Source organism: Tympanuchus pallidicinctus, unplaced genomic scaffold (assembly GCF_026119805.1).
Source record: "Tympanuchus pallidicinctus isolate F22 unplaced genomic scaffold, pur_lepc_1.0 scaffold1, whole genome shotgun sequence".
Taxonomy (NCBI): domain Eukaryota; kingdom Metazoa; phylum Chordata; class Aves; order Galliformes; family Phasianidae; genus Tympanuchus; species Tympanuchus pallidicinctus.
Window position 1 is genome coordinate 72,781,281 of NW_026294618.1, and position 13,850 is coordinate 72,795,130.

At 34.2% G+C, this 13,850-nt stretch overlaps 1 protein-coding gene across 6 annotated transcripts in view; it reads left to right on the top strand.

Moving 5' to 3' along the window:
* The window catches only part of RYR2 (ryanodine receptor 2), a 341,086-nt gene that overhangs the window by 317,708 nt on the left and 9,528 nt on the right, over positions 1 to 13,850 (top strand). For all 6 annotated transcript variants that reach the window (XM_052696134.1, XM_052696150.1, XM_052696179.1 and 3 more), the window contains 8 exons: positions 909 to 2,212; positions 2,566 to 2,630; positions 4,435 to 4,582; positions 6,060 to 6,146; positions 6,936 to 7,154; positions 8,802 to 8,932; positions 9,502 to 9,544; positions 12,004 to 12,137. In XM_052696134.1, the coding sequence (XP_052552094.1) occupies positions 909 to 2,212; positions 2,566 to 2,630; positions 4,435 to 4,582; positions 6,060 to 6,146; positions 6,936 to 7,154; positions 8,802 to 8,932; positions 9,502 to 9,544; positions 12,004 to 12,137 (2,131 nt within the window). The remainder of the gene's footprint in view (positions 1 to 908; positions 2,213 to 2,565; positions 2,631 to 4,434; positions 4,583 to 6,059; positions 6,147 to 6,935; positions 7,155 to 8,801; positions 8,933 to 9,501; positions 9,545 to 12,003; positions 12,138 to 13,850) is intronic.

The window sequence follows — 13,850 nt, forward strand, 5'->3', positions numbered from 1 at the left end:
GAGAGATTTCTATGGTGTATTTGATATCATTTGTGTTGTTTCTGCCTGTCACAATTGTGTAAAATCCATCTATATCAGAAGTTATACTTTGTTTCTGTGAATTTGGCTTATCTTTTGGCTTTAAGTGAGAAATTTTACTGTTGGAGTTGGAATCCTAAATTCTGTGAATTGAACAAATTATTTATCATTTTATTAACAGCTTTAATAGGTTACAATTATTTTTATAGCCATCTTGGCCATAAATAATAGACTTCAATTCTCCTAGTGACTTAGTTCAAAGTTCTTTGAAACTAGTAATTGAAGATTGTCATTCCACAGAGAATGTGATTGTTGTCAAGAAATACATTTATGGTAGTTCCTATCTAGAGGCTGTCAATAGTATTCTGCTTAGAAATCCACAAACATAGACAATTGAAAGATAGTTTCTCTTTTTTGCTTCTTTCATGTACATTTGTTGTCTTGAAAGAACTAGGAGGGCAGCAAATGCAGCCTAAATTGCAGTGTAGCATGGTTTGTTCACATGAGGTCAACCCAGAAGCAAAATAAATTCTTTGTTTATGTAGACAGCACTCCGTGAGGGAACTACTGAACTAGTCATCCTCACTAATTGATGCTGATTCTGTCTGGCACCACAGTAAAATGTGTAGTATTAGTATTGAAAATCTGCCCATGTTTAGTACTTTATAAAGTTTAACAAATGTGCCTATGGCTTGTTTGTTCTTTATTTCTCTGCTGGCAAATATTCAGTTACATTTTAAACCAAGTCTTAGGATAGTGGTATTAGTAAAAGATTTCTAATTTTACAGCTGATTTCCTAATAAGAGTGTGATAGCCAATGGCTTATCAATCTCCCTCTGACGAAATGTTTGCTGCTATCAATATCTTTATCTTTATGTTATTACATCTAGGTAATGTTGTGAATGGAACTATTGGCAAGCAAATGGTTGATATGCTTGTGGAATCGTCCAACAATGTGGAGATGATTCTGAAGTTTTTTGATATGTTCTTAAAACTGAAGGATTTGACTTCTTCTGATGCATTCAAAGAGTATGATCCTGATGGCAAAGGCATAATTTCAAAAAGAGATTTTCACAAGGCAATGGAAAGCCATAAGCATTACACCCAGTCTGAAACTGAATTTCTACTGTCATGTGCTGAAACAGATGAGAATGAGACTCTGGACTATGAGGAGTTTGTGAAACGATTCCATGAGCCTGCCAAAGACATTGGTTTCAATGTCGCTGTTCTCCTGACCAACCTCTCCGAACACATGCCCCATGATACTCGCTTGCAAACTTTTCTTGAACTGTCAGAAAGTGTGCTGAACTACTTTCAGCCTTTCCTTGGACGTATAGAAATCATGGGCAGTGCAAAGCGCATTGAACGAGTGTATTTTGAAATAAGCGAATCAAGTCGGACTCAGTGGGAAAAACCTCAGGTAAAAGAGTCAAAGAGACAGTTCATATTTGATGTTGTAAATGAAGGTGGGGAGAAAGAAAAGATGGAGCTTTTTGTTAATTTCTGTGAAGACACCATCTTTGAAATGCAACTGGCTGCCCAAATCTCTGAGTCAGATCTGAATGAAAGGTCAGCAAATAAAGAGGACAATGAGAAAGATAAGCCTGAGGAACAGGATCCTGGAATGGGTTTCTTCTCGCTTGTAACTATGAAGTCAGCATTAGTAGCGCTCAAGTATAATTTAATGACTCTTATGAAAATGCTCAGCATGAAGAGCTTAAAGAAACAGATGAAAAAAGTGAAGAAAATGACCATGAAGGACATGGTTATGGCTTTATTTTCTTCCTACTGGAGCATTTTAATGGGCTTACTGCATTTTGCCTGTAGTGTCTTCCGGGGCTTCTTTCGCATCATTTGCAGTTTGCTGCTTGGAGGAAGCCTAGTAGAAGGAGCAAAGAAAATCAAGGTGGCTGAGCTATTAGCCAATATGCCAGATCCCACTCAGGATGAGGTGCGTGGTGAAGGAGAAGAGGGGGAGAGGAAGCCAGCAGAAACTGCATTGCCTACTGAAGACTTGACTGATTTGAGAACTTTATCAGAGGAGAGTGATCTACTCTCAGATATATTTGGTTTGGATTTGAAACGAGAAGGTGGACAGTATAAATTGATTCCTCACAACCCAAATGCTGGTTTGAGTGATTTACTGAGCACTCCTTCCATAGCGCCAATGCCTGAGGCACAGGAAAAAGTCCAGGTAACCATACCTTTTATTTGTGCTGTATGTTTCTCTTCTTTATATGTGAAGTATAGTCTTGAAACAAAACTTGCATCTGTTTTTGTGTCGCTTTTGTTGCATTTTCTAGGGAATCACATATAATCACTAAAGTTTGCCTTCTCTGACATCACAAACTGGAATGCTTACAGTCTTCTCTAAGTACCTGGTAATTTGGTTTGCTTATAATGCTAAAATGAAGGATTTTTTTTTTTTTTTTTTTCTCAGAGCTTCAACTGTTAAAAAAGTTGGAATTTTGCACTCTCTATATTTTTTCAACTAACTGTGTATAATAGTGTTTAGATGCATTTAAAAAAAAATGTTACCATCTCTAGGAACAGGTGAAAGAAGTTGAAAAGGAAGAGAAGGAAGAAACAAAATCTGAACCTGAAAAAGCAGAGTATGTATAACTCTAACCAATTATCTTGGAAATATATTCATTTCACTGAAAAATCAACTTGATTTATGCTTACTCCACTGCCTATAATTTTGTCTCCACATACCACAGCTGTTTTTTTTAATCCATCTTCATTGTCAGGACATATTTGCAAGTGAAGTCCATGTAAATAATTTCACTCAGATTTATAAATATTGGTTTCAATAAAATGAGTACTCTTCTAAAAAAATCTTGAATCTGATAAATCAGATATATACAGTTTATACTGTTTTAATTGGGCTGACTTTCCTCTGTGCATTTAGGGTTTTCTTGGCGAGTATGAGAATAAGAAGAAATTTTCTTGGAAAAATTGTAAGAGCATTTGTGTTCCAGAGTGGTTATCTACCCGGGTAGAGACTGAATCTCTTTTGCTCATCCCATTTGCTGTGGCATACTTTGAGCTATTTGGATTTTGCAAAAGCTTATTATTCCATTATGGTTTTTAATGAATTACTGAATACTTGCGCATTTTTATGGGGATCATTAGCATTTGATAAATAATAATTTGCAGCTTTTTAAGACATGATAAAATCTAATGTTAATGAGATTACTGAGAATAAAAAAGCAAAACATAGGACTTGGCTTTAGCCAGTAAAAACATGGCACTGCATCCGCCTTTTTTATGGTTCTTGCTAAGTGTTTGGTTCCTGTTGTTGATATATCACTATCAAAATTCTGAGTGCACCCCTTACTCTCAAGCTATTTCCATACTGCCCTCCTGGGATGACCAACTCTTCCCCATAATTAATACTCTTTTTGTAATAAGTAAAACAGAAAATTTCTACAGATTTGTAGTGACTGCATTAAAGGCGACTCTTTCAGACTTTTGAAGTTCACTGTTGATTGCACTGTTTGGCTATGTGAGTTGCAATGATACCTGTATTCTTTGTAAAGAATGCAAGTGTCCGATGCTGTTAGCCGCCCTGAAGCCACCCCTAGCGTAAGATAAACTTTCAAGTGAAAGTTGCTGAAAATATCCTACTGTGAAGCAGCTTAGGACATCAATTATTTTGTTTGTAGATACTCAGATTAATAATGTAAGGTGTAAGTTGTCTCTCACTCTGATTTGGCCACAAATGGTCTTCTGTGATCCTTTCATCTATCATGATGTCAAGTCTCCTTAGCTTCCAAAATAATTCTGAGTTCCTAAGATGTGCTTCAAGAAGGCAGCCCACTGGCTATGAATTTTTTGTAAGCATCACAGTCATAGTCTCAGATCGAAATGCTGTCAAGTTTTCTTTCTCCTCTCTCCTCCTGGATGGAGTATTTATGTCATCCTCAACTGGACAGAAAAGCAGAAGTTAAACATGAAGCTTGGTTTGTAAATACAAGAAAAAACAGTATTCTTCAGTTTGTGTGAAAATCAGATTGTTCAAGTGCATGAGGTTGGATAGGAGTGCTCAGACATACAGTTGCATAGACATTTGCTAGCGCAAATATGAACTGCACAATTATGAAGCAGAGCTTTAGGTAATAAGTTTGGAAGATTCTTAGTTACCTGCCTCTACTAGTTAGCAATTGTCACTTCTCTAAGGTGACAAGCCAGTAAATTCAATTATCTGTAGATTTAACCAGAATGTCACAATTGCCAGTGCTTTATGCTGAGGATGGATGTCTATACTTATTACCAATTTTTATGCACTGCATGAATCATGACTAATTGAGCCAAATGAAAGGATACAGTCTTTTCTCATAGGGTGTGGTTTAGTTATTTTTATGTCAATTTTATTAAATTGTAATGTTATTTTGGTTTCAATCGTGTCCTAAGAGGAGAGGATGGAGAAAAAGAAGAGAAAGCAAAGGAAGACAAAGCAAAACAGAAATTAAGACAGCTTCATACTCACAGATATGGAGAACAAGAAATTCAGGAATCAGCTTTCTGGAAGAAAATCATTGCATATCAACAGAAGCTTCTTGTAAGTTGTTTTCTGCCCTGTGGCTTACATGTTATGAGAGAGATATACCACAAAATTATGCTATTTGTTGAAAAAAAACAAATATACTTCTGATAAGTCTCATTCATTCTTCTATCCACAGTCATCCATAAATTGGACATAAAGGCAAAGGTTTGGATTGATAAGTGAAAAACAGAACCAAACCACAAACACAACAACAACAAAAAAAAGCAGCTGCTCACTCACTTTCTCAGATAAGGCCAGGGGCAGACTTGGAAAGGTAAAATAGTGAGAGCTCAAGGTCTGAGATAAAGACTGTTTACTAGCAAAGCAAAAGCATCACATGGAAGCAAATCAAAGCAAAACAAGGAATTCATTTCCTGCCTTCCATGGGCAGCTTGGTGTTAAGCCAATCCCAGGAAAGCTGGGCAAATCATGTTTAATGACTGCTTGGGAAGACAAACGCCATCAATCTGAATATCCCTTGCTTGCTTCCCCCCTCTTTCCCCGCTGTTTGAATCAAAAATCCTGAATACAGAATGAATACAGAATCTTAAGAGTCTCTACAATCCCAGCCAAAACCATAAAAAAAAAAAAAAAAAAAAAAAAAAAAAAAAAGCCTTTTCCCAGGTTGTAAAAAGCAAGTAGAAGAGTATTTATGTACTGGGAATATACAGCGGCCTACATCAAAAAAATGTTACAACTGGTAAAAACAACCTCACAGAAAGATAGAAACAATGTAATGTTGCCTTCTTTTAAATGTTCTTATGTATGGACTTCTTATGTGATACGCTGTTAATTATATGATGAGAAGTAAGGGGTAAAAGTTATGTGGATGAAGGAAACGCATTTGCAAAATTGGGAATAAATTTTCTTCAACTTTTTCTGGCTTTTGAATAGCACAATTTTGCAACCTTGAAATTTTTGCTTTTTTTAAACAGTTAATTCATTTCTCAAACTGTTGTTTCCTAGATAAATGGAAGGATATAGATAGAAACTTCTTTGAAGGTGATTCATAAGGAAGTTATATGTTGTGAAACTTCTTTAAAATGAAGTATCCCAACTGACAAGATGAAATGACTATAAATCTAGATATTGTTTTGAAACTTAAATATTCACTCCACCATAGAACATAGGTTTAAGCAAGAATTTGCTCATTGGAACAAAATTTCTCTCAAAGTTTACTGTGCTTCAGCTTTCATTTTTGATGTTCTTAATATCAGAAGGGATAGAAATACATGAAAAGTTTATTTAATGCATAATTTTCCGGTCTTGTGACATTGAAGGCACAAAAGTAAACTAGCATGGCTGATATCCTACATACCATATAGTCTGACTGAAATTGTGGGAAATTCTGAAGCAGAATGAAAAAATGATTTGTTTTTCAGATTAAGATTGAACGTTCATCACACTTCTGATAATTTATTAGTTGTGTAGCTTACTTTCTCTAAAACAATACTTAATGATGAATTTCAGGATTGTGGTATTTTTATTTCAGAACTATTTTGCTCGAAACTTTTATAACATGAGGATGTTGGCATTGTTTGTTGCCTTTGCCATCAACTTCATCCTGCTTTTCTATAAGGTATGTTCATCATACTGTTACTTTTAAAGTTGGATTCTGAAAAGCATTCAGGTTTTGTAGACTGTGTTCTATTGTAAAAAAAAATAAAAATCTGCCAACCTAATAGAATTAATACCTTCTGCAAACTGATACTTCAGAGATCTAACAGTGATAGCTGATGTGTTTGCATGAAATACGCAAATAGCTATTTCCTGAGTTCTGTGCTATGACAAATGCAGCAGAATGAAAGTATCTGTGCCTCAGGTGCTCCATTTCATAGTACAGTGACTCAGCCAACTCCAATTTTCACTAACAACTTAGGCTAGTACACCTCAGCTGAGATGTCTTCCTGTGTCCTCACGCTCCCTGAGAGGGTATGCACAGCTGTGTAGAATATCATGGATCATCTTTGTCAAGGTCCGTAATAAATATAATACAACTGAAGATTTTTCAGTTCAGTTCATGGAAGAACCCTGCTCATAAAGATTGCATGCAGCAATGTCAGGAGTTCATGAGTTTTCTTCCAGGAGGACTATGCCCTTTCTTGGATTCAAAGTGATAAATTCAGCATGGTCCACAATTGCAATAGAGAGTAAAAGAAAATCAACACTGACATAGTTTAGTGTAACAAGATGAAGTGGTCTCTGTGAAACTTTGTTCTGAAGGGGGAAAAAAAAAAAAAAAAGACTTCCTCAAAATTCTGTTGTCCTTGATTGGATTGTTTTCAGTTGTACTATTTAGCTTGTAATAGTATAAAACATCTGTCAAAGAAATGCACCCATAATATTAAGATTTAAGTGATTTAAACAGGTCTCCACCTCTGCTGTGATGGAAGAAAAGGAAATTCCTGTAGTGTCTACTGGAGAAAATATGAAGTTGGACAGCTTAGAGAGCGACAGCCAGAGGGTCATTGCAGTGCATTATGTCCTGGAAGAAAGCAGTGGCTACATGGAGCCCACGCTGCGGATTTTGGCCATCTTACATACGGTCATCTCCTTCTTCTGCATCATTGGGTATTACTGTTTGAAAGTAAGAAAAACACATCACTGTTTTTTCTTCTAGCTGCCAACTTTTTGTCCACTGAGTGGCATAAATTGGAACCTTTTCTTAAATAAGTTGGGAAATCATGTAAATACTATTCTGCTTGTGTAATCTGCATCAAAAACTGATTTAGGTTGATTGTGAATTTGGAAGGTTCCAGGCCAGAGCCTGCTTTGCTGGTCTGGCATTGGATCATAGGATCGCTGTTTTCACAGTTAGCACATCAGGCAGCTAATTATAGCAGAAAATTCTCGCAACTGTCAATCAAGTTTGATTTGCTACTACAAATTAAGTTTCTCTGCAGATCAATAAATTCTAAAAATATTTTTGTGTTTCACTGGTTGGCATGAACAGTGAGGGCTCAGATTTCTGGATATGGAGATGTCCTCTTCTACTTCGTAGCTTTTTATCCTCTTCAATTCTTAATAATACTTTTCCACAATGTCCTTTACAACTACATTTATTACCTGACTAGAAGTGATAGGCATTCTTTATAGTAAATAATGTTAACAATTGCATTCTTTCCAAATCTGAAAATGAGGAAATGGCCAAATGTCGTTTCAGTCTCTGTCTTTGAAGATGCATTGATTGTAGTATTAAAAATATTTTTATTTACATATTCTATGTACATTTGTTTCTGGAGAGTGTTCCACATGAAATCCATCACATTTTTCTCAATTAGTTCTATGAAAATTAGATCGGTACTATTGTTACTGTGTGTAATACAATGATCATCTTAATTTAGTCTACTTTTCATTGTCATTTTTTCAGTATACCCATGGAAAGTCTTGACTAGTCATACTGACACCGTTGCAATATGGATGCATTTTGAAGACCTGTGAAGTAATTTATTTTATTCAAAATAAAAACCTAACGAAGCAATTCACTGTGCATGTTAACATAACAAAGCATCCATTTCTATTGGAAACAAACTTCTAAGTAAAAGAACACTCTACTGGGACTGCTAGTTATGTCTCCCTTCTCAAAATGTACTTTTGATTGTCATCCAAAGTACAAAAATGAGGCGTAAAAAAACTTGATCCTTGCTGTTCAGGTGTCTTTGCTGGCAAAGAAGCACAGATAATGAATCAAATACACAGAATGTGAACAATGTTTAAGGATTTTACTTCTAACTGCTCACAGTCTGTTCTTCCTGCTGTTCTCCGTGTGAAACTTCAAGGATTCTTTAACAAATGAAAGGCAATATCTTACACATCTGGGTGCCAAAATGCCATCCAAAGGTGTGATCCCAAATGAATATTTTAGAACTAGAATTTCTAAGGATTTTAGGATATGTATTTTTTTATATTTATTTTAGCTCTCTTTTATATGACCAGTTCTAATCGTTCTGTGGAACTGTGCAACTAATTTTGTTGGAAGTACGTTTGGATTTTTTTGGTCATCTTATTACAGCTGTGCAGTGCACTCATAATTCTGTGATTCTGAACTGGTCCATGTGCATCTATATCTTCAGGGTGTTCTGGTCAATTGTCAATTCTTTGAATTTTTTGAACTATTACTTTATACTTCTTCAGTTTTCATATTTAATTTTTCTAAAGAAACAGCCTTTCCTCTGAGTTTTCAGATATCTCAGTGCGTTTTTAACTAATTTCTTATATGTTTTTCCAACTGCAGGTCCCATTAGTAATTTTTAAGAGAGAAAAGGAAGTAGCAAGGAAGTTGGAATTTGATGGACTGTATATCACTGAACAGCCCTCTGAAGATGATATTAAAGGGCAATGGGATAGACTTGTAATCAACACACAGTGAGTTTTTGCTTAGTCTATCTTTACAGCTTTGTAAAGAATTATTCTTTCTTATTATTATTTATTGTTGAGCTGCATCAAGAGAGGAGTGACCAGCGTAACAAAAGGAGGTAATTTTCTCCCTCTATTTTTCACTATCTTGGAGCAGCTTACATATTAAAGAGAAAAAAAAAAACAATTTCTTTTGACAAGCATGGTGATGATTGTTTCTTGCTGTCAGTTCGAGTGAGCTATGGCTTGGATACTTTTATTGGCTCTTGAATACTCCTTTGAGAACATATTTAAAAGTCTGACTCTTTGCCTGTTGGAATTATGTGACTTAAATGCTTTGGAATCTTGTCTGGTTCCACCAGCAACCATCAGCTCAGTTGCCCTTTTGCAGACATGATAGTGTGATAGGCTCCATGCCATTTGGTAGCTTTCATTCCAGTGACTATCTGAATTGTCAGCTGGTGATAACAACAACAAATTAGTTAGAAACAAATAAATATGTAATTTCTGTATCGTAGTAATTAGTCTATCTCTTCACAATCATCTAAAATGTGCTCTTTTTCATCTGTATTTTTCAGGTCTTTTCCAAACAACTACTGGGACAAATTTGTGAAAAGAAAGGTAAGGTTTATTTTCAAAAATAAATGTGAAGTAAAAGTAAAGCTTTAAGGCATAGTGGTTTTTTTTTTCCTTTTTGAAAGAAGTGTAGTCTACATTTCTTCAAATAAAATATTGATTCAATATATATATATTTCCATATATTCCATTTAAATTATACACACAATTCCTTACCTTATATTAACAGATTATGGGTAGCTTCTTTTTGTAATTTAGGTAGCTATTCTTACAAGATGTTCCATCTACGTGACTTGTACTATAAACCAGAAATTTCAAATACATTCATGAAATTCTGTAGAGATGTGTACACTTGTGTGTATATTACAGTATGCATAAATAGTTTTGTCTCTGTGAATCTAGTTGCCGCACTCATGTCCTTGTATGCACATATAAGCACACAGTACAGAGTTTTTGGTCACTAAAAAGTAAGTAATTCTATAAGGAGATAATGTAGATTAAGATGATTAGGCATAGGGCATAGCATAACAGCGGTACTGACCAGCAAATGATAGACACCATACTGGCCCGTTTCTTCTCTTAGTCCTTTGTTTCGTCACACTTGCTCCTATAAATCCACGTAAATCCATCTTGCTTCCCACTTTTGATTCCCATCCATAACAGGCAGTAAGTCTCATGCAACCTCCAAATGATCTTCCCCTCTGTCCCACACCCCTAGGCAACCTATTAGTCTAAAAGATGATCTGAAAATCTTTCTGTGACTCAACTTGGCAAGTTTTGTGCCTGGATATTGGGAGTTGGTCTTTTCTGGAACAGCTCTGGAAGGAACCAGGCAGAAAGTCAATTTCTTGAAAGTCAATAATTTGAGTTCCTGCCTGCTGTTGTTCCCTGTGCTCCTCTGGCTTGTGGAGGTTGGCCTTTGATGGGCTGATGACTGACAACTCCTGTTATGGTTCTGGAAGCAAGAGCAAAGTATTATTTGAACTCTCTCCACAGCATTGTCTCTCTGTGCTCCTTAGTAGACATGCGTAAGAGCTTTTGTCATATTGTTGTCTTATCAAAAAATAAGTCCTCTGTTACCAGAGGCTTTTGAAGGTTTATTTTTTTTCATATGAGCTGTTTGTCAAGTTTTTTCTCAGTGTTTTCTCACGATATCATACAGTAAAAAACATTCTTATTGTATTTGACCACGTTTGAAAAAGTGGGTATATGTGTTGTTGGATCAGATTTATCCCTCTTTCAGACTGTTTAATGCTAAACTTTAATCACTTTTGGAAACGTATTTTCTGAAATAGTAGCAGAAATTTTGCTAGTAGAATTTTTAAGTCTCCTTGTCTAAAAAATCTGTTTGAGCTGTGTGTTTGCTTTGCTGTTTAAGGTATTTTTGGTATCTATGGAGTTGTTAGTGACATGCTTCTATCTGTTTATCTAAATAAAGACGAGATGCAATGAATTCCCCATGCTAGTGAATGATCCATAGTCATGAAACACTGCTTTTCAGGCATATGACAAAGAAGACCTGTGTCTAAAAATTTCAAAAACTGTCAACAAATTCTTTAACTATTACTTATTAGAAAGCTGGTAAAATATCATCTCTCACCTTCATAGTCATTTGGTTATGGTCTTTTTATCCATAATTTTATACTTCTTTGAGCGCTGATTTAAAAGTGAGAAGAAATGGATGATGTTTAGTGAGGAGCTGTGTTTTTAGTGAGAATGAGAAGCGTAAGTTCTTTTCCAGAAATAAACTTCCCATGAAACACGTCAAATTTTGTAAGAAATAGTTTGAAATGAATAGTTTGAATTCACTCAATAACATTTTAGCTCTGTCATTACCAGAAAGATGAATTTGCTTAAAAACATTTAACTCTAAGTCTCTGTAAGAGATCTTGTGATTCCTACATACTTTATCTATATTATGTTATTTGTTGTATTGTTAACTATCATAAAATTATGCAATGGTGCTAGTTAGTGAGGACATTTATCATAACTTTTTCATTGTGAAGTACTTCCCATTAAAGAAAAATCTGAAAGTGTCCATCAACATATTTAAGCTATTTAAAGACAATTTAAATGATGAATATTTATTCTTTCATTTCTTTCCTAAAATAATAATGAGTAAGGGTCAAATGGTTCCCTCAACAGATCTTACTTTAATCAGAGCTTTTCATGTAGATATAATAGCCAAAACATCTCTTGCCTGTGTGAGCTAAACATATGTTTTGATGGTTTTTTTTTGGCATGTGACAATATTAATTTAGTTATTCTGTTTCTGCTAAGTTGTTTTCCTCTACCTATTATCACTGAATGAGTAGAAACATCTCATTTTTTACAAGCTCTCTTACCTCTATCAAGTGATTGATAACAAGCAGGAAAAAATTACTAAACAATATGATAGACAGATAGAAACAAACGAATGAAAAAGATCATGCGTGTTAAATTTCTTGACTTCAGAAAACAAACTTTTACCCACTGCTTCTCTTGAATGTTCATCCAAACTTTAGGTCATGGATAAATATGGTGAATTCTATGGCCGTGACAGAATCAGTGAGTTACTGGGAATGGACAAAGCTGCTCTCGATTTTAGTGATGCTCGAGAAAAGAAGAAACCAAAGAAGGATAGCTCCTTATCTGCTGTGTAAGCATTTGCATCTTGTTTGGTTTTGTTTGTTTATTTTGGTGTGATTTGAGGGCTTTTTGGGGGTGTTTTGTTGGTGGTTTAAACTGTGAACTCGGTTTGTCATTTAGGTTTGAATTTTCGTACTATGTCTTCTCTTCTGTAAAAAAAAAAAAAAAAAAAAAAAAAATAAAAAAAAAAAAGGCTATATAAGAGAAAACAATTTGCAAATTGAATTTCACTGTGAATTAATTCATGATAGAGCACTTATCAAAAAAGAATCCTCTTTTCTTACGTATGAAGATACAGGTTAATGCACAGATACTTGAAAGCATCACGTTATTTCTATTCTAATAGTGTTGGTACAACTGGGCTAGAAACTCACATTTTTTATTTTTCAGCTCAATCAGAATGAAATGATAAAATTGGCAATGTACATTTAGGTTTCAAGAAAATGGTAGAATATATTTAAGTGATATTGATGGTGAAACCACCAAGTAAAACATTGGAAGTTGGATGATTAGTCTTTACATCTCCTCATAATTTGTTTTCCCTGGACTACGTACTTGCCAGACATCAGAAGAATCTCCTACACTTTGAAGTAGTCAGAGTGATAGTAATCATTTTCATTCTTACAGAAGAGTTGAAGAGATATCCTCAGTTTTTGCAGAGCCCTTTTTACGCTATAGAGATTATAATGTAAGGGCATATGGATAATTTTCTATAACAATAGCACTTACAGTGTATTTACAAGAATTATATGAAGTAGACAGTAGGACTGCTAGTAGATAAGAACTGCATTCTGGAAAGGGCTGTTTTTGTAAAGATTAAACTGAAAAGTAAAACCAAGAAAGAAGAGTCTGCCTAAACAACCAAAACTGTGTGCTGATATGCAAAGGCTCTGTGGCATAGCAATGCAATTTAATAATGTGGCAAAATTACTTTCCAGAATACTTTCCTGCCTTTTTGCTGTTGGATATACTTGGATTTAGAAAATATTCTTTCTTTTTCTTTTTTCTTTTTTCTTTTTTCTTTTTTCTTTTTTCTTTTTTCTTTTTTCTTTTTTCTTTTTTCTTTTTTCTTTTTTCTTTTTTCTTTTTTCTTTTTTCTTTTTTCTTTTTTCTTTTTTCTTTTTTCTTTTTTCTTTTTTTTTTCTTTTTTCTTTTTTCTTTTTTCTTTTTTTTTTTCTTTTTTCTTTTTTCTTTTTTCTTTCTTTTTTCTTTTTTCTTTTTTCTTTTTTCTTTTTTCTTTTTCTTTTTCTTTTTCTTTTTCTTTTTCTTTTTCTTTTTCTTTTTCTTTTTCTTTTTCTTTTTCTTTTTCTTTTTCTTTTTCTTTTTCTTTTTCTTTTTCTTTTTCTTTTTCTTTTTCTTTTTCTTTTTCTTTTTCTTTTTCTTTTTCTTTTTCTTTTTCTTTTTCTTTTTCTTCTTTTTCTTTTCCTTTTCCTTTTCCTTTTCCTTTTCCTTTTGTGTGTGTGTGTGTGCTATTGTTGATAGAAAAAGACAGCAAAACTAACTAATCTTCCCTGTGTGCTCATGACTCTTATTTAGGAAAAAAAATAAAATAATATTTGTATTTATATTCTTGGAAAAAAAGAGACCAGAATGAAGTAGTTGGAGAAGTCTGATGAAATGCTTATTTTAGAATCATATCTTTCTATTATATTTCTAATGTTTGCTTTATTTTGTATACGTTAACAGCAACAAAAATAAATTATGATTTCATGCATCTTTCACA